The sequence below is a fragment of the Balaenoptera acutorostrata genome, chromosome 4 (genome assembly GCF_949987535.1).
Source record: "Balaenoptera acutorostrata chromosome 4, mBalAcu1.1, whole genome shotgun sequence".
Taxonomy (NCBI): Eukaryota; Metazoa; Chordata; class Mammalia; order Artiodactyla; family Balaenopteridae; genus Balaenoptera; species Balaenoptera acutorostrata.
The window spans coordinates 22,647,617-22,674,685 of NC_080067.1; the positions used below are offsets into that span (position 1 = coordinate 22,647,617).

General features: G+C 37.0%; 1 protein-coding gene across 2 annotated transcripts in view; it reads right to left on the reverse strand.

The window, feature by feature from the left end:
* The window catches only part of STAG1 (STAG1 cohesin complex component), a 434,186-nt gene that overhangs the window by 244,474 nt on the left and 162,643 nt on the right, over positions 1-27,069 (reverse strand). For both annotated transcript variants that reach the window (XM_057545017.1, XM_057545018.1), the window contains exon 5: positions 834-930. In XM_057545017.1, the coding sequence (XP_057401000.1) occupies positions 834-930 (97 nt within the window). The remainder of the gene's footprint in view (positions 1-833; positions 931-27,069) is intronic.

Here is a 27,069-nt window from a genome sequence, read left to right on the forward strand (position 1 = left end):
TGGTATACTTCCCTCTTTTTCTTTGAGATAAAGCCTTCTTTAAAAATTAAACGTACTCAATACTGGGGCAGAGACTGTCTTGATAATATCTGTATACTTTGGAACAGTGCTTAGTATAACTTAGGTACTCTGTAAATATTTGATAAACTTCTTATGTCAATATGGTGAGTGATAACTTGGTCAGAAATAAGAAAGCCTTCAAGAAATCAATTTGATCAGTGATCTCAATAAAAGACAACCATTCTTTCTGTATTAATAAGTAAAGAACGGTGTCTACCAACTGATTTTCCCCATATAGTACAATTTAACCTGTTAATATTTATTCTAGAGAAGAAAAGTATCTGTCAGTTATCTATTAATATGATAAAAATAAAACTTTACTTTTAACAAATTGTCTATGGATTCCAAATGACTGCAAACTTAAGAAAACTGATTTTCATACTTATGTTACCTTGAATTATTTAAGCTTCAAGCATTTCATCTATAACATGAGGATTCAAAATAATGAATTTTAGCAACTAGTACAGTTTACAATATGGAGCACAGATACAAATAATATCAGTAAATATTAATTATAAAATCTTATGACCTAAAAAGCCAATTCATAAATTCATTAATTTCAGATTTCCTTCAAAATATTAAAAAATTCAGAAGTCTGTTGAGTAAAACTAAACCAGAAAAAATATATATACTTAAATACAAATAATTTTATCAGAAAAAGATGAGCACATAATTCCAGGATGAATTATAAAATGACTAACACAAGGTAAAGTAAATTTGACACTGCTGGACTGACAGTCTTAATGTACATCATTTATTCCAACATTCTGTACCTCGACATCCTGAACACTGGATAAAAAAGTTGATTAAATCCAGAAGTGCGATGTCCCTGTCCTGTTTATATGATTCAATCCAGTCATCGACCACAGACTGTGGGGGGAAAAAAACATAAAATTAAAAATTAAAAAATTTATATCATAGCAAATAAATTTTCAAAAAATTCCTGTTTTTCCATGTGTATCTATTTAAACAAGAAAACTACTTACCTAAAATTATCTCTCTGTAGCCAAATAAAAGTAGAGATTCCCTCATGTTGAAAGGCGATTCAAAGGTAAATTACTAGGTTTCAGAAATTCGTGCAAAATAGAGCACAATATAAGTCTGACTTTACCAGTCATATGAAGTCCAATAATTATTAAACAACTATAGATACTAATATTCAAACCATATTGTGAAAATAACACAAAAAGTAACTTCACTTATACATAGATATAAGCTTTCTGAGTATCAGAAAACCCAGCAGAGCATAAAAAGAATACACACCATATATAATAAAATGCATTTTTTCCCCAGGAATACAAGGATGACTCAATATTAGGAACTCAAACAATTCAATTTATCAACAACATAAAGAAGAAAAATAAATGATTTTAATACTAGATCTCAAAAAGGTATCTGATAAAAATCCTGCAGCCAAGCTTAATAAAAAATGTCTAGAAAAACTAGTGTTATGTGATATGCTGGGAAACATAAAGACAAAGACTACAACATATTTGTTGTTGAAATCCTTAACACTTTTCAGCTCTAAAATAGAATGAGGCAAGGATGCATCCCTAAGCATTCAACACAGATTTGAAAAGTTTTTAGTTTGTGCAAAAATTAGTAAAATATTAGTAAACACAATTCTCCTTTCCTACAGTTGATAAGAAAATTTGAGTCTCTACCAAACTGACTTGAAAGATGAATTAAAAAATTTGACAAGACAACTGACAAAAGATAAATGTACAAAATAAAATTTTAATATTGGCAATATATAAGCAATATAAATAGATTGAGAAGGCTGTTCACAATGAAAATCATCTAAAAAACTCAAAGACTGTATAAATTTTAATGATGAAAATTATAAAAAACTTACAGGATATAGAAAATGACCTAAATAAGTTTCATATACTGAATTTTTTAAAAAAGGTTTAGTGCTGTATCAATAAAGTCTTTCCAAATTGCTAGAAAAATTTAATGTGATTTCACTTAGCATACTACCAGGCAGAATTGTTGCGGGTCTTTCTGGGGGTGGGAGGTGGGGAAAGCACAGGAAACCAATAAAAATAATTTTTAAAAAAATTTTAAATAAATTTTTAGTTTTGTACTTAGGTATAAGGTATAATTATATACAGTAAATGCGTAAATCTTAAGTTACTCCTTGATGAAAATTTACATATACATACACCTGTATAACCATAACCAAAATGAAAATATAAAAAAATTTCCAGAACTGAAACAGGCTGCCTCATGTTCCCTTCCAGGCAGTAACCATCACAAATGTCAATAGTTTAACTATTATTCCTTTACAGTAGATATGTTTTTGAAATTCATATAATACTGTGCTTTGTGTTTGATTTCTTCCAGTCAATGTTTTATCAGTGAGATTCAGTCATGTTATAGTATGTGTTATCAGTAATTCCTTGTTTGTACTGCTGGATAGTATTTCATTGTATTAATATAGTATATTTTATAACCCATTTTACTACTGATGTACATGAGAGTCGTTTCCATCTTAGGGCTATCGCAAATAAAATTGTTATGAACATACCTGTACACATTGTTTGACATAAACATTTTTTCTGCTGTATATATACTTAGTAGCAGACTTATTAACAAACAGAATACATATATATTGAGGGCCAGTACACAATGTCATCCAATTTTCCAAAACAAATGTATTAAATTATACATCCTCCAGCAATGTATGATATTAGGTGCTCCACATCCTCACCAATACCAGGTGTTGTCAGTCCTTTTATTTTAACCCATTCTGCTGGAGCATACCCCTTTCCCTTCTTTAATGATCTCTTCTACTGAGGAGCAATTGTATTTCCTTCTCTAATATGAAAGGGAGGACTTTATTATTAACTGCTGATGTATATAACACTGTTTCTCTGTCTCATCACATCAGTGTCTGGAAGATTTTGTTTTAAAAGTACAAAGAAAATACAACGGTGGTAGGAGAGGCTAAAAAGAAAAAGAAAGACGGCATGGTATCTGTTCAGGGTTCACCTCTGTTGCATAATGTGTTCAGGCCCTCTTGGCTAAAAATGATGGTGAGGCCTAAGAATGGACAGAGCAGGTTAACAGTGACTTTGAGACTCAGGAGCGAAGCAGAAATGCTTCGTGACCCAGGTAATGAAGTGTGGCACACAGCAGAGAAGGAAGCCATCTCCCCACTTCCATATGGGGCCCAGCATTGTGAACGCACTCTGAACACGGTGACCAACTTTTTCTTTAGCTCCCAAAGCATAAATGTTAATTTATAATCCCACCAGTTATATATGAAGAGCCCAAAACATTCTGAATAAATAAGACTAATGAGGAGGGACTTGCATTAGAAATATTAAAACAATACAAAAATACTGAAAACAATATAGATTGAAAGCAATGCATGCCTAGAAAAGTAATACAAGACAATAGAGCACAGAAACAGATCCAGGTATATTTAAAACAAGCTGTAACAGAGGAGATATTTCAATTTTAGATGGAAAAGGGTGGTTTATTTAATAAATAATACTGATATAATTGGTTATTCACCTGGAAAGAAACAAAGTTATACCTTTATCAGAGACATGTAGGGGCAAAGGAATCTAAACAACTAACTCCAGAGAGATAAGCCATTCTTAGACTGGCAGAGACTGATGAGTATTAGAGGCACTGCCAAGTATGGGCACAGGTGGATGGATGATACAACCTGTCATAATATATAGGGCCTTGGCTGATGGGGAGAAGAAGAGGATAAAACAAAAAACTACATAAGGTACATCAAAACTAAATAGCTGGGAATCTTCAACAAAGAGAAAAAAATTTAAAGCATCCATAGGGTACATGCAGGAGACAGAAGGATAAGATATATGGCACATTTCTCATTAAAAATAATAAAAGTCAGTGGATAATGGGATGACATATTTAAAGAAAGAAAGAAAAAACTGTCCGTCAGTTGGGGATAAAACCCAGCTTCTCCATCGTCCCATAAAAATCAACGTCTGAACAGCTATCCAAGAACAAAACCAGATCCAGGAGACCTCTATAGTCCACTTACGAAGTTTTAAGAACAACAAAACTGAGAATAATCACATTAGAAGAAAAGGAAGGTAACTCCATTTTGCCTGCATCATCCCATTCCCCAAACTGGCACTGTTCAGTGCTCAGAAGGAACTTCCCAGTTAGAAAGAGTTCCTCTTGCCAAGAAAAGAAGTGTGGGGTGACTGACCAGCTTCTCCAGCTTCACAGTGCAACGTACAGTGGTCCTGCTTTGGTTTCGCCCCACCTAGACCAGCAAACCTGAGATGTACTGAGCTGGCTAGGAACAAGGAATAAAAGCAGAAGCTATTATTAGCAGACAAGCTGCCAGAGGGATCACAGTTCACAGAGACCTGCTCTTCAGACAAACTCAGCAAATTTCACCAACGAGGAAGCCAAAGGCCACTGTAGACCCCCACAGATGTTGCCAGCTTTTCCCCCACAGGTATTTGTGTTTGTGTTCACTGATGCCAACTTCCTGAGTCCCTCTCTGCACCCTTCCCCCACCAATACCAAGACCTACACTATTAGTCACTATATGCTCTTTTATAAATAAATAAATAAATACAGAAAGAGAAAGAGAGAGAGAATATATACATTATAGCTCTCTACAGCTGCGAGAGTATAAGACACCAGCCACCTGAATCCCTACCCACCCACAGCAGAGCCAGGGAGCCACACGTGCAGCCAACTAGGGCTGATGCAGCTGCACAAATGCAAGATACCAGCCTAACACCACCCACCCACACTGAACCCCACCACTGTGCCCATGCTCAGGGATTGCCCCTCCAACTGTGCACTACTAGCCTGACAGCCATCGTTGGCCTCCACTGCAATGAGCATGCATGTGGCGGAAGGGAGGGATATGCAGCCACCGGTGAGCACCACCTAAAACCAAGGCACCCCACAGCTTCTTGTGGGCCCAGATCAGGTCCTGCCTCCTGTCACTGGCCAGCACCAGCATGCCCACCTAAACTTAGCCACCCCAAGCTGTGCATTGCATACCCCTGTCCAATGCCCACCACCAGCCTCCAATGCAGTGTGCACACCTGTGGGGAGACTGTAAAAAAACCATAGGAGAGGAAGCTGATGGCTACGGACTCCACTTCAGCCAATGAGACCACAGTTGGCCCCAATCCTTGCTCTCTGCAGTGGCCCTCATCACTACAAGGGTGCCTGTGACTGGCCTCTACCACAGCCTGCCTTGGTCCCTAGCTGACAAATCTAGAGGCACTGCTTAGAACTACTGCAGATCCCCCACACTGCTTATCAAGAACCACACAGTTGTCAACAGTGTGGACTCCAGTGACCTGAGCTAAAGACACATCATGCCCACATGGACCCAAGCTGCCACATGCCCCCACATTTGTCACCCTGCATCACTATACCCAGTGTCACAGCATGATCCAGTGTCCTCTCACCCACAGGTGAAAGGCCTCCCCTTATCAAATTCAGTCTATAAAGTCTGGAAGGGGTAACAGCTTCTTCAAATGCATGAACAGGAAAACAAAGCAATAGGGATTACGAAGAATTTGGGAAACATAACTCTTCCAAAGAATACAGTAAGCCTACAGTAACTGGCCCAAAGAAATGAAGATCCAGGAATTGCCTGACAAAGAATTCAAAATAATTGTTCTGCAGATGGTCAGAGAGCTATAAGAGAACACATATAAAAGATTAATGTATCAGGGAAAAAAATACAAGAACAAAATGAGAAGTTCAACAAAGAGACAGAAAACAAAAGAAAGAACCGAACAGAAATTTTGAAACAAGAATACAATGACCGTAGTGAAGAATTCAATACAGAATGTATTTATTATTTACTTCCCCATTTGACCATTCTGTATCTTTTGATTAGAGAACTTAGTGAATTTACATTTAAAGTAACTATTGATAGGTATGTGCTTATTGCCATTTTGTTAATTGTTTTCAAGCTGTTTTGTAGTTCCTCTCTATTCCTTTCTTCTTCTCTTGCAACAAACGAAAAAGGCAATGTAACATACCAAAATTTATGGGATGCAGCAAAAGCAGTTCTAAGAGAGAAGTTCACTGTGATAAATACCTACCTCAAGAAACAAGAAAAATCTCAAATAAACAACCTAACTTTACACCTCAAGGAACTTGAAAAAAACAAAAAGAATAAATGAAGCCCAAAGTTAGTGGCAGGAAGGAAATAATAAAGATTAGAGCAGAAATAAATGAAATAGAGACTAAAAAGCCAACAGAAAAGATCAATGAAACTAAAAGCTGGTTCTCTGAAAAAATAAACAAAATTGACAAACCTTTACCTAGACTCACCAAGAAAAAAAGACAGAGAACTCAAAAAAATAAAATCAGAAATAAAAGAGATGTTACAATTGATTCCACAAAAATGTGAAGGGTTATAAGAGACTACTATGAACAATCATATGCCAACAAATTGGACAACCTAGGAAAAAAATGAGTAAATGCCTAGAAACATACAACCTAGTAATACTATATCACGATGAAATGGAAAATCTAAACTGACCAATTACTAGCAAGGAGTTTGAATCAGTAATTAAAAACCTCCCAACAAACAAAAGTCCAGGACTAGAAGGCTTCACTGGTGACTTCTAACAAACATTCTAAGAATTAATGCCAGTCCTCCTCAAACTCTTTCAAAAAAAGGAAGAGTGTGGAAGTCTTCCAAACACATTTAATGAGGCCAGTACTACCCTGATACCAAAACCAGACAAAAAATGCCACAAGAAAAGGCCAATATTCCTGATGAACATAGATGCAAAAATTCTCAACAAATATTAGCAAATCAAATTTGACGATGCATTAATAGGATCATATACCATGATAGAGCAGGATTTAGTCCTGTGATGCAAGGATGGTTCAAGATGCAAAAATAAATGTGATACACCACATTAATAGAATAAAAGATAAAAACTGCATGATCCTATCAGTAAGTGCAGGAAAAGCTTCTGACACAATACAGTATTCATTTATGATAAAAACTCTAAAACAAACTGGGTATAGAAGGAACAAACCTCAACACAATAAAGGCCATATATAACACCCACAGCCAACATTACTCAATAGTGTAAGGCTGAAAAGATTTTCTCGGAGATCAGGAAAAACCAGAGTGAACAAACACTCTCATCACTCCTATTCAACATAATACTAGAAGTCCTAGCCAGAGCAATCAGTCAAGAAAAATAAAAGGTATCCAAATAGAAAAGGAAGAAGTAAAACTTTTTTTTTCAGATGATATGACCTTCCATACAGAAAATCTTAAAGACTCCATCAAAAAACTGTTAGAACAAATAAACTTATTAAGTTGCAGGATACAAAATCAACAAACAGAAAACAGTTGCATTTCTATACTACATAAAATTGCATTTCTATATTAAATCAAATTTAATAAATCACTAAATTTAACAGCAAAAAAATCCAATTTAAAAGTTGGCAGAGAAACTGAAGTTTTCCATAGAAGGAATACAAATGGCCAAGAAATACGTGAAAAGACGCTCAACATCACTAATCATCAGGAAAATGCAAATCAAAACCACAAAGAGATATTAATGTCACACTTGTTTGGAACGGCTATTAAAAAGATAAGAGAAAACAAGTGTTGGTGAGGGTGTGCACTGTTGGTGGAAATGCCAACTGGTACAGCCACTACATAACACAGTACAGATGTTCCTCAAAAAATTAAAAAATAGAACTACCATATGATCCAGAAATTCCACTTCTGGGTATATATGCAGAGGAATTAAAATCAGGATTTTATTAAAATATCTGCACTTCCATGTTCACTGCATTCACAATAGCCAAAATATGGAAACAACCTCAGTGTCTGTTAAAAGATGAATGGATAAGGAAAATGTGGTATATGTATATACACAATGGAATACTAATTCGTCCATGAGAAAGGAGGAAATCTTGCCACTTGCAACAACTTGGATGAACCCTGAAGGCACTGTACTAGGTGAAGTAAGTCAGAGAAAGACAAATACTATACGATATCACTTATACGTGGAATCTAAAAAAAAAAGCCAAACTCAAGAGAAACAGACACAGAGTAGTATTTACCAGGGCTTGGGGGTAAGGGAAATGGTGAGAAGTTGGTCAAAGGGTACAAATTTCCAGTTGAAAGATTAACAAATTCTGGGGATATAACATACAGAACAGTGGCTATAGCTAATAATACTGTATTATATACTTGAATGTTGCTAAAAGAGTATATCTTAAATGTTCTCACCAGAAAAAACAAATGGTAATAATGTGAAGGGATGGAGATGTCAGTTAAAGCTATAGTGGTAATTATTTTGCAACATACAAATGTATCAAATCAACACACTGTACACCTTAAACTTACACAATCTTATAGTCAATTTTATCTCAATAAAGGTAGAGGAAATAAAAAAGAAGAAACTGCCCATCTAAAATTTTGTATCTGGCCAAAAGGTATCTTTCAAATAAAAGCAACATAAAAACTTCTCAAAGAAAACAAAACCAAGCAGATAGACTAATAAACACTCCTCTTGAAAGAAAACTACCCAGACTGAATAAAAATCAATCACATGATATTTACAAGAGACACACTTTAAATATAATAGCACAGATAGGTTGCACTAAAAGGGAGAAAAAATGTATACCATGCAAACATTAACTATAAAAAAAGCTGTTATGACTATGTTTACAGCAGACAAAGAAATCAAAACAAGGAATTACAAACATTAAAAAAAAACATATTTTATGGGACTTCCCTGGTGGCACAGTGGTTAAGAATCTGCCTGCCAATGCAGGGGACACGGGTTCGAGCCCTGATCTGGGAAGATCCCACATGCCACGGAGCAACTAAGCCCGTGTGCCACAACTACTGAGCCTGTGCTCTAGGGCCCACGAGCCACGACTACTGAAGCCTGCGCCTAGAGCCCATGCTCCACAACAAGAGAAGCCACCTCAATGAGAAGCCCACGCATCACAAAGAAGAGCAGCCCCCGCTCACTGCAACTAGAGAAAGTCCATGCGCAGCAACGAAGACCTAATGCAGCCATAAATAAATAAATAAATAAATAAAATAATAAATAAATGTCAGTGTTTACATTACTAAAATAACATACTTTATAATAATAAAGTACTAAATTCATCTGGAAGATAAAACAATTATAATTTTTTATATACCAAATAACAAGAGTCCCAAAATACATAAAGCAAAAACTGAACTGAAAGGAAAAATATGCAAATCGATAACCATAGTTGAGATTTTTACTGTATTATACTGTATGAAGATTATACTGTATGATTTTTACTGTATGTCTATTGGAAGCAAACACGCAAACAAAAAATAGCAAACATATAGAAGATCTGAACAGCACTGCTAATAAACATGACCTAATCAACATGTATAATCACAACAACAACAATTAGAGAACACACATTCATTTTAGGTACACATTGAACATGCACCAAAAGACCAAAAAGCAAGTCTTTATGAGTTTTTAAGAATGGAAAAAACACAGGGCACATTCTCAGACTATTATGGATTTAAATTAGACATCAGTAACAAAAACGTTACCTAAAATATCCCCAAATGTTCTGGTAATTATGGAATATTTTGAAGTGAATGATAATGAAAATACAACATATCAAAATTTGTAGAATGCAGGTAAAACAGTGCTTAGAGGGAAATTTATAGCTTCACATACTTTATAATAAAAGAAGTTCTAAATCAATGATTTAAGCTTCCACCTTAAGAAACACACATTACATTTAAATGTTGGTTGTCCTCAATTAGGGAGCAAGGAAAGTTATTACTCCAAGATTACAAGAAGAAACATTTCTAATAACATACCCACAGCCTCTCAAAGAGAAGGTCATAGCCTTAGAACATCTAAAATACAAGGTATAGTCACACAATCATTCTGGGACCTAAGCTGACAGAGGCTCTATTATCCTAAGAGGTTTCTAAGGCTGATCCTGAAAAGTCAATATCCAGCTGATGGAAGAAGTAAGCACAGAAAAGCATGGCAGATTTTTGTAATTCAGCTTTGGAAGTAGTACATATCACTCTCTCTAATACTTCATTGGCAAGAACTTGTAAACTAGCCACATCTAGATAAAAGGGGAGCAGAAACATGAAGTCTGTTTTGGCCAGTACCCTCCTGGAACTTTCTCCACAATGAAAAAAGAAAAATAAATTTTTGCTAAGTGGCCAGTCATCTCTGCCAAAATCTGCCCCTCTGGCTATAAATATTTATATGCAGCCTTCTTCCTACACAGATATAATACTCACCTGCATGGATACTGTAAGTACTGTTTACTGGGGCAAAAATATTATCAATTTAAATGTCTATAAAAGAAGGTTTCACCAAACTAGAATAAAATGTAACTATACAAATGAGCTGTATTGATACGTTAGCACTAATGATACAGTAAGTTATTTGTGACGTATTAAGTAAAAAGAGAAATGTATGATTCTACTTTTAAAGTAAATGGTATCACACACATGCATTTATAGTAGCATACAAACAGATATGCAAAAATTCAAACTGTGACACTGACAGGTTTGCCCTTGATTCATTCCAAGAAATTTAAACCTAAGACTTTACTAAAATGAAAATCTCTGAGAACTTAGCCACAGATCCTTAAAGGGAAACCATAAGCCAGCATCTGAATCACAGATAACAGTCAAATGATAAATATAATGACATTTGCTGTATGATTTTATCATATTACAGTATAAGAAGAAATTTGTAGTAGTTAGGAGTATAATATTTTAAAAACTGAGAAAGAGAAACTAAAGAGAAAACAAAAGAAAATGTCAAGGATAAGAAGAGGAAATAGAAATATGTGAAACAGAACAGTCAATGTCATGGTTAAAAATGAGTTTTAAATCTGCCTCTAAGCTTCTTATAAACTAAACCTAAAAAAAAGATAATCAATTCAATATGGATATCTACACAGTACACTGAGTGCACATTCTTCAAACTCTATTAGATAAATATACTTCTTTCGGCAGACCATTTGATAGGACCTTGGTTAAACAGACAAGGTCATAGAGAATTAGTATTCTATACTGTTGCTTAAGAGTAGATTCATTTGCTTTGGAGAAATACAAGCAGATGGCAATATAGTTTCTTCATAAACTAAAGACCCTAACTAGGAATCTTAAATGAATAAAGGGCCCTCCCTCTTCCCAACCAAGAATCACTATATAATAAATTAATATTTAGATGATTTTTTTCACCATAGCCCTTAGTAATATCATATACATGCTTTCTGTGAATGCAAATAAAAAAATAAATACTACATAGGTAGACTAAGAGTTCTTTATTACTCCATGAAACTAGACTGTTATCTTACCCTCAGATATGAGCTAAATGTTCTTGGTTTTCAGAGTTCTCTAAAGGCTGCTTTTTCTTCTTGTTGATTTTTGTGTTTTAACTAACTGCAGTTTCTGGCCAATATGATCATATCACTGTCCTTTTACACAACTATATTGTCGCCTAAACTTAGAGAAATTTGTTTTTAAGCTCAGATAAATGGTGTGACATCACATGACAGGCCAGATTTTATTCCAGAGTTACGAATGGAATCACAGATTGTAATATCATTTCAATGCCATTTTCAGAAAAATAACTCCCATTTCATACTTTTACTTGATGCTAATCTTAGTTTTGTTTTTCTTTTGTTTTGTATTATTCAGCCTGTGAAATAGAAAGCTTCTGTCAACAAGTATACTTTTCAGTTTAATCTGATAACCTAACTAGGTCTGAAGCTGAGTACTGTAATAGTGATGTCTAAATAAAATGGTACAGATAAATTAAAATGACATTTTAAATATCAATTCTCTTAATGTAAAGTTTTTATATTCTTGGCCTCAGAGGAATTGCAGGGGACTATTACAATAAGCTGAGTTGCCTCCTACTCCTAAGCCTGGGAAAGCATTATCCAATTAACAGAACTGTTGGTTAGCGTGATACTCACAGGAATGGAGACCATGGCAACACCTATTATATATGAATTTGTGCCAATGGAGGGATCCTAATAATTTGGATTTGACCACCCAAACTGAAAAGAGCCTTAAGAAGTCAAAGCAAAATAATATGCCTAAAAGACTCAGGAATCAAGAAGGAGAAAAGAAAAAGTAAATTGGGTATATATGAAACAGATGGGAGATTTAAAGCATAAAAAGACTTTCTGGAAGTCTAAAAAAAAAAAGACTATCAAATTTAAATATTCATTGGATCAACCTAAGAATAATCACTACAGAGAATGAATTTAACGTCCTGGAAGTTGAATGGGGAAAAAAAAAAATCTCAACACAAAATAAAAATACAGAAATGGAATTCATGAGGTAAGGGGTAAAAGATTTGGTAGATATATCTAAGACTAACAAGTACAGGTGTTTGAGAAGGGGAAAAAAGAGAATACAATTAAACTGATCATTTTAAGAGGAAAAACCACCTGATCAGTGAAAGATTTACATCTGTACATTAACATAGCTTATCTAGTTGTTGCCAGAATTAATGGGAAAATGACACATATAAGCAAGTCAAGATAAAATTCATAAATTCCAAGGAAAAAGAGAAAATCTCATAAATGTCAGGACCAACAGTTGAAGTCAGATAATCTATACAAACTCCACCTCTACATACAGAGCATCCAATCTGCATTCAACGCCTCTCTCTTAAGAAGGCAAATAGCTGCCAACACCAGACATTTAAGGAAAGCCTCTTCATCAGTTATCAATTTACTGTGCCTCGGCTCCAAAGCTACCCTTCAGTATCTGCTCTATAATAATGAACTGGACTTTATAAGCATTTCTCTTTCACAGTAAGCACTATTTAAGCTTTATTAGCATAGAGCTCTGGAAGGACACTGCAGAAGGAAAGGGGTTTTCTCTTCCTGGTTTCGATAGGGCAGAGTCTAACTTTTCTTGCTCTTGCTGCATAGTCCAATAGCAGCAAGTGCATAAAAGGAAATCCAGTGGTGTTTGTCCCAGGCTCACGCCAAGAGTATGCAGTCCTTTGGCAACCTTGTACTCCAGCCTGGGATTAGTGATTACCCTCCTGATGCAGCCCTACTGACAGAGACACTGGCATGCTTCAGGTCTCATGCTGGCAGCAGTGCCTCATCTTTCACTGTACAACTGTCTACCATGCTGAACATGACTGTACCTCAGAATATTGTTTCCTGCTGCCCAGAAACTGTGAACCAGCTCTGGTTAAGGCAATCCAGTGAACTTCTCTGTCATTCAACAGGCTTTAAGTCCACTTTCTCCAACAAGGTCTGAACCCCCGCCTGGGGAAGGGAACCCCTCTCTTCCAAGGCTGTCTTTCCTTGAGAAATCTCCTTCAGCCCTAGGAGACTTAGTGTTATTTTTACATCTTTATAGTTATCTCTTCTATCATAGTTTAGCAATTATGTATAATGCATATTACCAATTCAAATTACTCTGTAGTTTCGACTCCTGATTGAATCCAGACTGGTACAGAATTAGTCCCAGGAGTGGTTCCAGATGATAAACCAATAAAGATAAGATTTGGGGACTGGTTTGGTCATGCCCTTGGGATTAAGCACAGGGCTGAGCTGCTCGCCAAGGAAATGGGATGCTAGTAATCTATGGCATACAGTAGTTTCAGAAATCAGTGAAGCTAACACCTGTGGTTCATTGTGATGAAGTGTCAACTCAAGCACATGCCTTGGGAACTTAAGTGGCTGCTATGTTTGCTATTACAGCAGTAGTGATAACTGTGAGGACAGCAGTATGAGATAGATACTTTTGTGTACAACTGAGCACTTAGAAAATGACAAGCTCAAGTCCATTAACTCTCAGCTTAAGTAACAGTGTGAGAACCAGAGAGCTTCCATGATTCCCCTGGAAGAATCTCTTCTTATACGTATGGGGCTGATATTGCCGAAAGTCAAGCTAAAAATTTAATTGTGTAGGTTGCTGAATTACAAAAACAGCTGAATTCAATCTCATCAAGTTTCTCATTTGAAAAATAAAACCTTGATCGGGAAAGAATGAGATCCTGAAATTAGAATGGAGATATCTAGTTGGTCTTAGATGAAACTAACAATTTTGATCTCTTTCCCACTCCCTTAGCCCCTCACCACTAATTGGGAGCCTCTCATACCAGTGGAAGTAGCTTGCTTTCCAGTGTCTAAGAACACTAGCCTGCCATGGCTTGAAAACCTTCTGATGATCTCACATGGGCAGATGCCTTGAAGGAGGATGCTCATTCTCCTGAAGACCCACCACAACCAACTCCTTTTGCCATTAGATCCATAACTACGGTCAAACCTCAGCATGCTTCAGGGGTACAGGTACACACTATGACCCAAGAGGAAATAGCTTACATACCCAACAGAAATTGGAGAACCATGTGTGGAGTAGATTCCTGAAGTATTTGACCAAAGAGGATGAAATATAATGCTACATCGGGACAAATTAATTGACATGGGTGCACTTAGTAGAGATATCAGATTTACTACATTAGTCCATGAACCTGAAAATGGCTCTAATTATTAATTATCTAGTTGGTGCACTAAAAGTTGGATTTAAAGGTTGAGATGCCAGAGCTTTCCTGGCATTGATATGGATGGAGGGAGGAAAGAATCTAATGATTTAGGGAGTTGGACTGGATTTATCACGTGAGAATTTCATACTGCTATTCCTCAACTATGTTACATAAGAGGGCCCAGAAAGCAATTAGTGAAGGGAGGAGCTACATCTCCCATTCTTACAAAGGTCTGTGGTTACTCTCCTTTGTGAGCCTGGTATGAGTGTAGGGGATGTGGTCATTAAGAAGATCATCAATGGAGATGATGAGAGCCAAGCTAATACAGCCCAAGTGGCTATACTTAATCATCAAAGACAAGGTGGGCACATTACCTGTAAAGGGAGGCAGGGATGTACTTGTCACCAGAATGATTTGGCCCACAGAAATTTTTGGCAGCAGCTGATTACAGTGTCCCTAGGAACAAAACAGGTGGGCAGCCTAGTAGAATACTGTTTAATTTATATAACAGGAAAAACTCTAGGTCTGGTAGCCAGAAGTCTAACTTTGTCTCCAACACATTGGAGAGTTATATAGCCTTCTCACCAGTTACTAAACCTGGGTTAGCTCACAGATCCAGAGTCAGTTGAACAAAGTGGAAACCAGGTCCTTTGAAAAAGGACCCTGCACAGCTATTGCAAGTCACACCATACACCCTCCTCTAATCCTTCCCCAGAGACTTGCAGCCATTAATCAGAGGTACTATGTACTGTAAAAAGGAAATACTCTTATTAATAGACACTGTCTCTGAATCGCCCTTATTTCCTGGCACTGTGGTCCACAAGTTAAATTAGAGGCTTATGGTGATACATGATACATGGGTCAGGTGATACATGGGGTTTTAACTCCAGTCTGACTGAAAGTGAGCCCAAATGGTCCAGGGACTCACCCTGTGGTTATTTCCCTGGTTCCTGAATATATACTTGGAAGAAGCATACTTGGCAACTGAAAGGACCCCACATTAACTTTCTGACCCGTGGGATAAGAGGCATTATGGTAGGAATGTCTAAAGCAAAGTTCATGGAACTTCCTCTCTTTACCAAGATAATAAACTAGAAGCAATACTACATCCCCAGGGGAATTACAGAATTTAATCAAAAACTTCAAAGAGGCAAAGGCGGTGAAACCTAGCATACCCCTATTAAACTCACCAGTTTGGCCAACAGAGAAGTCAGATGGATCCTGGAGAACAACTATGGATCATCATAAGCTTAATCAGGTGGTGACCTTCACGGCAGTTGCAGACCCTGGCACTTCATAAGCAGCTACTAACCTGGCTAATGCCTTTTTCTCCAATTAACAAGGACCACTCAAAGTAAGTTGTTTTTACCTGGAATGGACAAAAGTATAACTTTCACAGTGTTGCTTCAGCACTGTGTTAATTTTCCTGCTTTCTGTCATAAACAGTTGTCTTGGTTATCTACATCTCACAATCTGTGAGAGTCAGGAATCTAGATACAGCTCAGCTGAATCTTCTGCTTAGGGTCTCACAGGGCTGCAATCAAGATATTCACTATGCTACATTCTCATTTGGAGGCTCAAATGGGAAAGAATCTACTTCTAAGCTCACTTATGTTGTTGGGAGAATTTCTTTCCTTGCCGTTGGTTGTCAACTGAGGGCCTTGACCTCCTGCTGGCTACTGGCTGGAAACAACTCTCAGGGCCAAGAAGTTCCTTGCCACATGGGCTTCTCCAACATGATCAATTACCTGTCAAGCCAACAAGGAGAATCCTGAGAGCAAACCTGCTAGCAAGACAGCGTCTTGCATAACATAGTGTAATCACAGAATTGCCCTCCCATCACCTTTGCTATAATTGGTGGTTAGAAGCAAGTCACAGGTCTCAACACACTCAAAGGGATGGGTCAAGAACATGAATAGCAGGAGGTGGGGGTCACCAGGGGCAACACTTGAGTCTGACCACCAAAACAGTGCACAGATATCTTGATCATCTTTACATTCCATAAAACATCCCAATAGTTCACTATTTTGATGACATGCCCCAACCACTGAATGCCCAAATACTTAACTGAGGTGGCCATGGGGCCCCTAATGTTTTTAGGGGGTTACTGCCCTCTATTTTGTATATGTCTTTCTAAGGTTTGCTTGTACTTAATACTTTCTGTTCATCATATTCAATTAGCAAACTGCTGTCAAAAATGACACTAAATAATTATGTAGAATAAATATCAGAAGAAAAAGCTAAAAGAAATAAAGACATTACTCTGAGGAGCAGGACTGGGAATGGGTAGGGAAAGGCATGACCGACTGCAATTTTGGTCACTGTACTCTTTGATTTTTCTAAAAAATCATGTACATATATTACTTAAATAAAATTTGGCTTATAAAAAGAAGAAATTAAAGATATGGATCAAGAAAATACTAGGTGAATAAACAAAACCAGAAATGCTGAAGTGGTAAAATTAAAATAAAATTGGCATTTAAGATTAAAAGCAATAAACAGAAAATAGATATTATATAATGGTAAAAGGCTAAATACTAAAGGCTTTTAAATAAGTGAAATATTTGCTTTAAGTTTGCTTTTTAACTTTTATAATTCTCAAATCCAATAATTTTTCATATAATTTTTTTCTAATAGTTTTATGACATCATTGTTTATATTTAATTCTCTACTACATTTAGACTTTGGTGCATGATAGGAGTTAAAGTTCTGCATTTTTTTCAAGTTGTTAATCAAGTGACAATTATGAAGAGAAAGAAACAGGCACGACACATTTTTTAACAAATTAAATTATCATCTATACTTAGGTCTGTCTGTGTTCAACTGATCCATTTGCCAGTTGTTGAGCCAATCACGTGCATTAATATTTTCTGTAGCTTTACGTACAGCCTATTAATTGGTAGAGTGAGTCCCTTGTTACTTTTCATTTTCAGAATTTTCTAAGTGTAATTTGTTCTTCTCAATCACTTCAGCAATTTCAAAATCAATCCCTAAGATTTTGAATGGTGTTGCATTATATACATAAATGAATTTTAAGACTTTTAAAGGAAATACTAATGAACAATAAATATTTCAGAAAAATACTGATTTACTTCTAATCAAAGAAACAAAATCCTGGGGATTCAAAATTCTACCATTAAAAAAAAATTTTTTTTAATTGAAGTATAGTTGATTTACAATATTGTATTAGTTTCAGGTGTACAGCATAGTGATTTAGTTTTTCTTTTTCAGATTATATTCCATTATAGGTTACTACAAGATATTTGATAGAATTCCTTGTGCTATACAGTAAATCCTTGTTGCTTATCTATTTTATATACAGTATAATAGTTTGCATCTGTTAGTCGCACACTCTTAACCTGTCCCTCTCCCACTCCTTCTCTCCTTTGGTAACCATAAGTTTGTTTTCTGTCTGTGAATCTGTTTCTGTTTTGTATATAGATTCATTTGTATTATTTAAAAATTTTTATTGAAATATAGTTGATTTACAGTATTACATTAGTTTCAGATGTACAGCATAGTCATCGAGTATTTTTACAGATAAGTCTCCATTAAAAGTTATTACAAGATAATGGCTATAATTCCCTGTGCTATACAATATATCCTTCTTGCTTATCTATTTTAGACATAGTAGTTTGTTTCTCTTAATCCCATAGCCCTACCTTGCCCCTCCCCCCTTGGTAAGCACTAGTTTGTTTTCTATATCTGTGAGTCTGTTTGTTTTGCATATACATTCATTTGTATTACTGTTTAGATTCCACATTACAAGTGATATCATACAGTATCGTCTTTCTTTGTCTTACTTATTTCACTAAGCATAATATTCTCTAGGTCCATCCACATTACTGCAAATGGCAGGATTTCACTTTTTTGTGGCCGAGTAATATTCCATTGTATATATACACACCACATCTTCTTTATCCATTCATCCATTGGGCATTTGGATTGCTTTCATATCTTGGCTATTGTAAACACTGCTGCTAAGAACACTGGGGGGCAGGTATCTTTTCAAATTAGTGTTTCCATTTTTTCCACATATATACCTGGGAGTGGAATTGCCAGATCATATGGTAGTTCTATTTTTAGTTTTTTAAGGAACTCCATACTGTTTCTCATAGTGGCTGCACCAATTTACATTCCCACCAACAGTGTACAAGGGTTCCCTTTTCTCCACATCCTCTCCAAGACTTGTTATTTGTAGACTTTCTGAGGATAGCTATTCTGACTGGTGTGAGGTGATTAACATTATTTGTCAACTATTTACTAAATGTTGAATATATGCATTTTACTGTGGACGGTGGTATAGTGGATACAAAAAGTGCTTGCCACAGTTCCTGATATCCAAAAACATTTAATCTTGGGGTTTTTTTTGGTGGGGGGGGGACGGGACAGGGAGGGACACAAGCCTATCATAAGTATCTAGCTAGTATCTCGTATGAGAGAAGTTCCTGCATTAAACGTGATTGGAAGAAGCTGTACATACTTTAAGGAAAGCTAAGGGAGTTTGCCTCACATTGAACAGATGTTTTTCAAATAATTGTTAACTTTGACCACCTGTTTTTCGGTAAGCCATCAGCAGGAGCTGATAATGGAAAACTGAAGAGCAAATGTGGTCTGCTACCTCCTAATGATGTCAGACTTTAAGTTAAATTAGTGATTCAAGAGGTTTGTATTTCATGAACCAGCAAATATAAATATATAATTTGAGAGATAAGCAAAAAGTTGCCAACAATTTAATAGTAAAAAAAGAAACAACAAAAAATGAGAAAGAGACACTCATTATATGCCTTTATTTTTCTCTTTTGCGTGAATTATGTCAGAGAATATGTGGAACTATTCTGAACTGCTATGCTTATTTGTATGGTCATACTACTCCCTAGCTAGAAGAGATACTGATATCAAAAGAAAACTAAAAATGTCCAAATGAGTTATTTTTATTAACCTCAGCATTTTATTCTAAGCAGCATTTTCTTATGGTAAATTCTCTAATACACATTTTAAAAGAACATGATTAATTTGTGGTAAGGGACATTACATATGCTTGGCAAGGTCTTTCTTGGCTCAAAACGTAACCTCTCAGAATCCTTCTCCTTATAACTTTCTCCAGCCTTAACTTAAATTTTAACATGATGTATTCTAGAATTCCATACAATATCTACAAATACAAACACAAAATACAGATTCAAAACCACATTAAGCCTCACTGAAAGGTGAGCTTTGAATTTTATCATAAACCAAGCATGACTAAATTATTTTGTATCACAATACACTGACATAAATCAGCCTCATTTTATTCTCACAAGAAGCCTCATGGCAGAACATCAATTACTGATAAGGAAACTACAGGTGAAAGATGTTTGGTGACTTTCCCAAGACCATCCCAGCTAAATAATGACAACTTTGTCTTCTAACAGTGCAGTATTTTCCCCACTATTAAATAATAGGGGTCCATTTTACGTCAATCAAAGCTAAAAACACCTGGACAGCATACACTGAATTTTCAAACCATTTTAAGCCAAGTTTATTCTGAACCCTGAAGTCAGTAAATCTCTTAAAATGACTATGTAATCTGTATCATCTACAACCATTAAAACACAGTTATCCCATTTTTTTTCCTGCTCTAGAATACTACACAGTTCTTGGTTTCTTTCTCTTAATTCACTCTTCCACTGATTTTCCTTCCCAACTATTTCCTCTGAAAACATCCGGAACTAGCAGTTCGCTGTAAAATTCCTCTACATATTCAACCAATTCACAAAATCTGTCTCTACCTCCTTGGCCCAATCTGAAACTTGGCTGTTTTCCCTATGGCCAGAATACTACAGTACTTCCTTTTTTGTGCTTTAAGATAACTGCCTCTCCTAACTACTGTCATATCCGAGCCACCCTATATCTATCAGCATTTGAAACTCATCAGCCTTTAAGACCCATGCCAGGTGGCTTACCGTCCTACCACCACCTTCCTTTTTGTGATACATTAAGTAGCCTCTAGAGTCACCCCTCTCTCCACCCCCAGTCACTGAACCTTTGTTTCTTGGTTCAAAGTCTTCCCCTCTACCCCAATTAAGCCATCCAGAGCCATTTCAACAATGTTAATAAAGATATATCTGATATCTTAAGATACACAATTTTTACTTCCATTGGTCTAAAAAACCATCAATGTTTTTACTTCAAACTCTCCATTCACATCCTAGACATCTAAGAACTACTCCATCTTTGAAATCATTAAATTTCCATACTACCTGGTATGATCTCTGTCCATTTAGTACAGAATGTCTTACACTCACACTTTGCCTTTTGAGCCTCATCAAGAACTTTAGTCCTCTAACGTCTTTATCTTGCATTCATTTCTTTACCAATTCTTACAGTGTCATTACAATTTATCATACAAACTACAACACTTACAGGGTGAAAGAGGGTGCTATTAATAATTATGCTAGAAAAGTCTGTCCTAAATCCTATTATACATCCTTTCAATCTCTTGCCAGGACTCTCAACTGCTTTGTGTTGACGATGGCTTCAACTACTAATAGAAGGTTATTCTGGAATTTCTGCACAAGCAGCAGAAAAGTGGAGTTAAAGTCATCCTAGTTCTTTTTTCTCTCTCCCATTTTACTCTGGGATTCATCAATTCCTGCTGTAATTTATGAAATGACTAAATATCAGAAACATTTTATAAACCGAATAGTTCTAAAAGGATTTCTAAAATAACATCTTTAAAAAAAAAACCTTGCCAGAGCTTAATATAACTGAAGAATAATCTGCTATTGTATGCAGTGTGGGGAAAGGTGTGAAATGGCTGGTTCTGAATGACCAGGAAGTGATATCATGGCATACAAATCTAAGATACATGGGTGGATATGATGACATGGATTATTAAGACAGATAACTGTAGTGAAAATACACCTGTTTTGCTGTTAATGCGTGAGTTGTCATAAAGTTGGCAACAACTCTTTCAAAGTACAGAATATTTGTCTCTAATGTGTCTTCTGAAATCAAGATACCTAAATTATGAAATAATGGTGTTTCATAAACAAAGTTAGGCTTGTGGATATTATAGGTAAATGATTTCCTATCATATCGCCCAGAATAACCCTGTCTAGTCCAGTTAATCACACTCTTCTCAGTTAAAATATAGGATCTTAGTAAAAATACAGATTAATATTTGTCAGACCTACTTAAAACGGACAGGAAGAAAAGACCTAAGCACGATCAAGTTTAATGTCATAAGACAACAGAGTTCACAAGGAGAAGCCAGCAAGAAACACACCAAGGCACATATCTCTGAGTGAAGAGTGAAAGTTGGAGTTTTAACAGAGGATATGTAGCTTTTAAGTTTCTTGAAAATGTGTGTTCACATAGTCCAGAATTTCTGCAGCCAGTTAGGAAACATTCATATCCTAGCCCAATGATGCTGCAAACAACACAACATCTATATACACTTTCTAAGACTGTGCATGTCAGATTAGTCTTTGTCTTGTTTCAAGCAATTCAGAACCCTCAAAGGACTATAACTACTGAAAAGGAGTTCCTGGCACAGATCAAAACCTACATTTTTGTTCCTTCTAGTAAACAGTAAATTCACATTTCTAATATCTGGTTACAGGGCTGCAGGAGGAAAATCAAACAATTATATGAAGTCATACTGCTACAAATTTAGTCTTCAATGCCATTAACAATCCTTTTAAATGTCCCAGATCAGTTTTCTCTCTGCACTTATTTTTTTAAATCAATTCCAAATTTTTTTACCACTCTCCTCATTTCTGTTCATGCTTATCAAAAATTCTAGCATTGACTCCAGGTTAAGAAATCCTGTACTAGATCAAAAGTCCTCATCGGGAGGAAAATCCTTTTTGTCTTCCCATCTCAAAGGCTTAGGACCAAAGCCCAGGAAATGATAAGGAATTATATCAACATATATATATAGTTTTCTTCAGCAGTTTGGACACAAATCATGAAAAAAAATTTTTGAAGGGTTAGTGTACAGGGTAAGAAACTGCACAAGCACACTCAATCCAAATTTACTGAGGTGGACAAAAGAAGAAATTCTAAAAAGGTCTCATACTTCAATATGTCTTTATTCATATAATGTTTTCTGTATTTCAATTCTTACTGAAGCTATAAGTAAGGAATTTTGATCAGAAGCATTAAAATAAGTTAGGTACTCTCTGTGAAAATAAAGTTAGTAGAAAGCACCATATTCCATATATTCAAATATCTATAAACAATTTATAAATACAAATAAATATGTAAAATAAAGGCTATTTTTCCTTGAAATAACTTCATAAAGTAAACCCATTATATACATAATCTTTTATAAATATTTCACTATCATAATCACAAATACAGCAACAGTCATATCTCTATTTACTTGATATATCCTAGACCATCTATATAAAATGTGATATACCTGTGGATGATACCTCTGGAAGGTTAGGGGATATCATGAAGAAGACTAATAATATCTGAAACACCTAAGTTAAAGCCACAAGCTTGACATCAGCAACAACACAAAAAATAACAGCAATGTGTTTACTGAAGCTAAATACATGAAAAACAGTAGGTATCTTTCGACGTAACTGAATAGAGGCTGTGAAAATTCCTAGAGTCCCTAACTTCAACTTAGGACTTTAGTTCTGTATAACTTATAAGGAGTTAATGCTCTTATCTTAGCACTAATCAGCAGCTTTTATAATCTCTGTATTGAAGAAATTAAACATAATCAAAATATTTACTATATACCTTCCCTCTAATTATCTAAAAGTAACCAGAGTATGACAATTATGTGTTCTCCCTTTCACAGTGTATACCAAACTGGGTAACAACTACCCAGCCATTGACTCCATTACCTGGCTCACTGTAGTACTGGTAAGTTTCCATCAATGGAATGTAAACAGGGGGACCAAAAGCGTCTAAGAAGTAGGTAGTGCTCCATTCTCTCTCCCCTTCCAGCCACTGAATGCAAACAACATTGAGGCTCTAAGGGAAAGAGGAGCCAGAAAATGGAAGGAGCATGGATCCTTAAGTCACCATATGAAGGAAAGACACCTACCACTAATTCTTATATTACATATATACGAATGGTTACATATATGAGAAATTAATGTCTATCATGATATGCCACAAATATCTGAGGTTTATTTTTTACAGTATGTATATTACTCTAACTATGTAGATGCTAGAATTGTTGGGGACAGGTTAAAATATCCACAAATTTCAGAGAGTCATTCTAACTAAACAAAAAATCAAAAACTCACTCTTAAGTAAATATTAAGCTATCATTTGAGGATTTTCAAATACCTATGAAATGAAAAAAGCAATTTATATCTTCTGTCCTGAAACATTCTGTATATTTTACATATTACTTTTCATTCTAGGAAAATGGGGGATATCAGGACTAAAGCACTTTAAAAAATTAGCTTACAGTTAATCACACATGTTATTAGGTTGTTATTAGGTTAAAGCAAGAGTGAAAGATAGACTCAGGGAAGAATCAGAAACAACATTTTAACGTTAACGTCTTTTCTCACAAAAATACTGACATTGCTCAACAAATAACAAAACAAAACTCTCTTCACTTGCTCATTTTTCTACTGGGGTTGGTAAACAGTAGATAAATGTAAATGTGCATCTATCTTTGAGAAACAGTAAACAACTTAATAATTCAAATACTATGTAACTAAACACAAAAACTGCAAGAAATACAGTTTATGTTTAGAACTTTCTTACAACTGTTCTCAAAAACCTCAGAATTTTAAGGCACTAAACTGACTATGAAATAGTCTGGACCAGTTCCACATGTCAGTTTAAGAGATGCAAAAGGGAGGGGGCAAGATGGCGGAAGAGTAAGACACGGAGATCACCTTCCTTCCCACAGATACAGTAGAAATACATCTACACGTGGAACTGCTCCTACAGAACACCCACTGAACGCTGGCAGAAGACGTCAGACCTCCCAAAAGGCAAGAAAATCCCCACGTACTTGGGTAGGGCAAAAGAAAAAAGAAATAACAGAGACAAAAGAATAGGGACGGGACCTGCACCAGTGGGAGGGAGCTGTGAAGGAGGAAAGGTTTCCACACACTAGGAAGCCCCTTCGCGGGCGGAGACTGTGGGTGGCAGAGGGGGGAAGCTTCGGAGCCACGGAGGAGAGCGCAGCCACAGGGGTGCGGAGGGCAAAGTGGAGAGATTCCTGCACGGAGGCTCGGCGCCAAGCAGCACTCACCAGCCCAAGAGGCTTGTCTGCTCACCCGCCGGGGCGGGCGGGGGCTGGGAGCTGAGGCTTGGGCTTCGGTGCTAGCCGGGAGGGAGTCCGGGAAAAACTCTGCAGCTGCCGAAGAGGCAAGAGACTTTTTCTTGCTGCTTTGTTATGCGGCACACAACGAGAGGGGATTCAGAGCACCGCCTAAACGAACTCCAGAGACGGGAGCGAGCCGCGGCTATCAGTGTGGATCCCACAGCAACAGGGGCGCAGAGGGAAAAACGGAGAGATTCCCGCACAGAGGCTCGGCGCCGAGCAGCGCTCACCAGCCCAAGAGGCTTGTCTGCTCACCCGCCGGGGCGGGCGGAGACTGGGAGCTGAGGCTCCGGCTTCGGTGCTAGCCGGGAGGGAGTCCGGGAAAAAGTCTGCAGCTGCCGAAGAGGCAAGAGACTTTTTCTTGCCGCTTTGTTTCGCAGCGCACAAGGAGAGGGGATTCAGAGCGCCGCCTAAACGAACTCCAGAAACGGGCACGAGCCGCGGCTATCAGCGCGGACCCCAGAGGCGGGTGCGAGCAACGGCTAACAGCGCAGAACCCAGAGACAGGCGCGAGCCGGGGTTATCAGCGCGGACCCCAGAGACGGGCAGGAGACGCTAAGGCTGCTGCTGCCGCCACCAAGAAGCCTGTGTGTGAGCACAGGTCACTCTCCACACCGCCCCTCCCGGGAGCCTGTGCAGCCCGCCACTGCCAGGGTCCCGTGGTCCGGGGACAACTTCGCCGGGAGAATGCACGGCGCGCCTCAGGCTGCTGCAACGTCACGCCGGCCTCTGCCGCCGCAGGCTCGCCCCGCCTCCTCCGTACCACTCCCTCCCCCCAGCCTGAGTGAGCCAGAGCCCCCGAAGCAGCTACTCCTTTAAACCCGTCCTGTCTGGGCGGGGAACAGACGCCCTCAGGCGACCTACATGCAGAGGCGGATCCAAATCCAAAGCTGAACCCCGGGAGCTGTACGAACAAAGAAGAGAAAGGGAAATCTCTCCCAGCAGCCTCAGAAGCAGCGGATTAAAGCTCCACAAACAACTTGATGTGCCTGCATCTGCTGAATACCTGAAAAGACAACGAATCATCCCAAACTCAAGAGGTGGATTTTGGGAGCAGGATATATTAATTTTTCCCCTTTTCCTTTTTTTGTGAGTGTATAGGTGTATGCTTCTAGGTGAGATTTTGTCTGTATAGCTTTGCTTTCACCATTAGTCCTAGGGTTAGGTCCGTCCGTGTTTTTTGTTTTTTTTGTTTTTTTTTTAACTTAAAAAATTTTTTTTCCTAATAAATGTTTTAATAATTTTTTTCCTTATTTTCTATTTTTAGAAATTAAAAAAAAAATTTTAATAAGTTTTTTCATATTTTTTATTTTAAAAAACTAAAAAATTTTTTTCTTAATAATTTTTTATTATTTTTTACTATAAAAAATTAATAAATCTATTTTTAAAAATTAAAAAAAAATTTTTTTCTGAATACATTTATTCTTAATAATTTTTTTTCTTATTTTTTATTATAATAGCTTTATTGTATTTTATTTTATCCTCTTTCTTTCTTTCTATTTTTTTCTCCCTTTTATTCTGAGCCGTGTGGATGAAAGGATCTTGGTGCTCCAGCCAGGCATCAGGGCTGTGCCTCTGAGGTGGGAAAGCCAGCTTCAGGACACTGGTCCACAAGAGACCTCCCAGCTCCACGTAATACCAAACAGCGAAAATCTCTCAGAGATCTCCATCTCAACATCAAGACCCAGCTTCACTCAACGACCAGCAAGCTACAGTGCTGGACACCCTATGCCAAACAACTAGTAAGACAGGAACACAGCCCCATCCATTAGCAGAGAGGCTGCCTAAAATCATAATAAGGCCACAGACACCCCAAAACACACCACCAGACGTGGACGTGCCCACCAGAAAGACAAGATCCAACCTCATCCACCAGAACACAGGCACTAGTCCCCTCCACCAGGAAGCCTACACAACCCACTGAACCAACCTTAGCCACTGGAGACAGATACCAAAAACAACGGGAACTACGGACCTGCAGCCTGTGAAAAGGAGACCCCAAACACAGTAAGATAAGCAAAATGAGAAGACAGAAAACCACACAGCAGGTGAAGGACCAGGGTCAAAACACACCAGACCTAACAAATGAAGAGGAAATAGGCAGTCTACCTGAAAAAGAATTCAGAATAATGATAGTAAAGATGATCCAAAATCTTGGAAATAGAATAGAAAAAATGCAAGAAACATTTAACAAGGATGTAG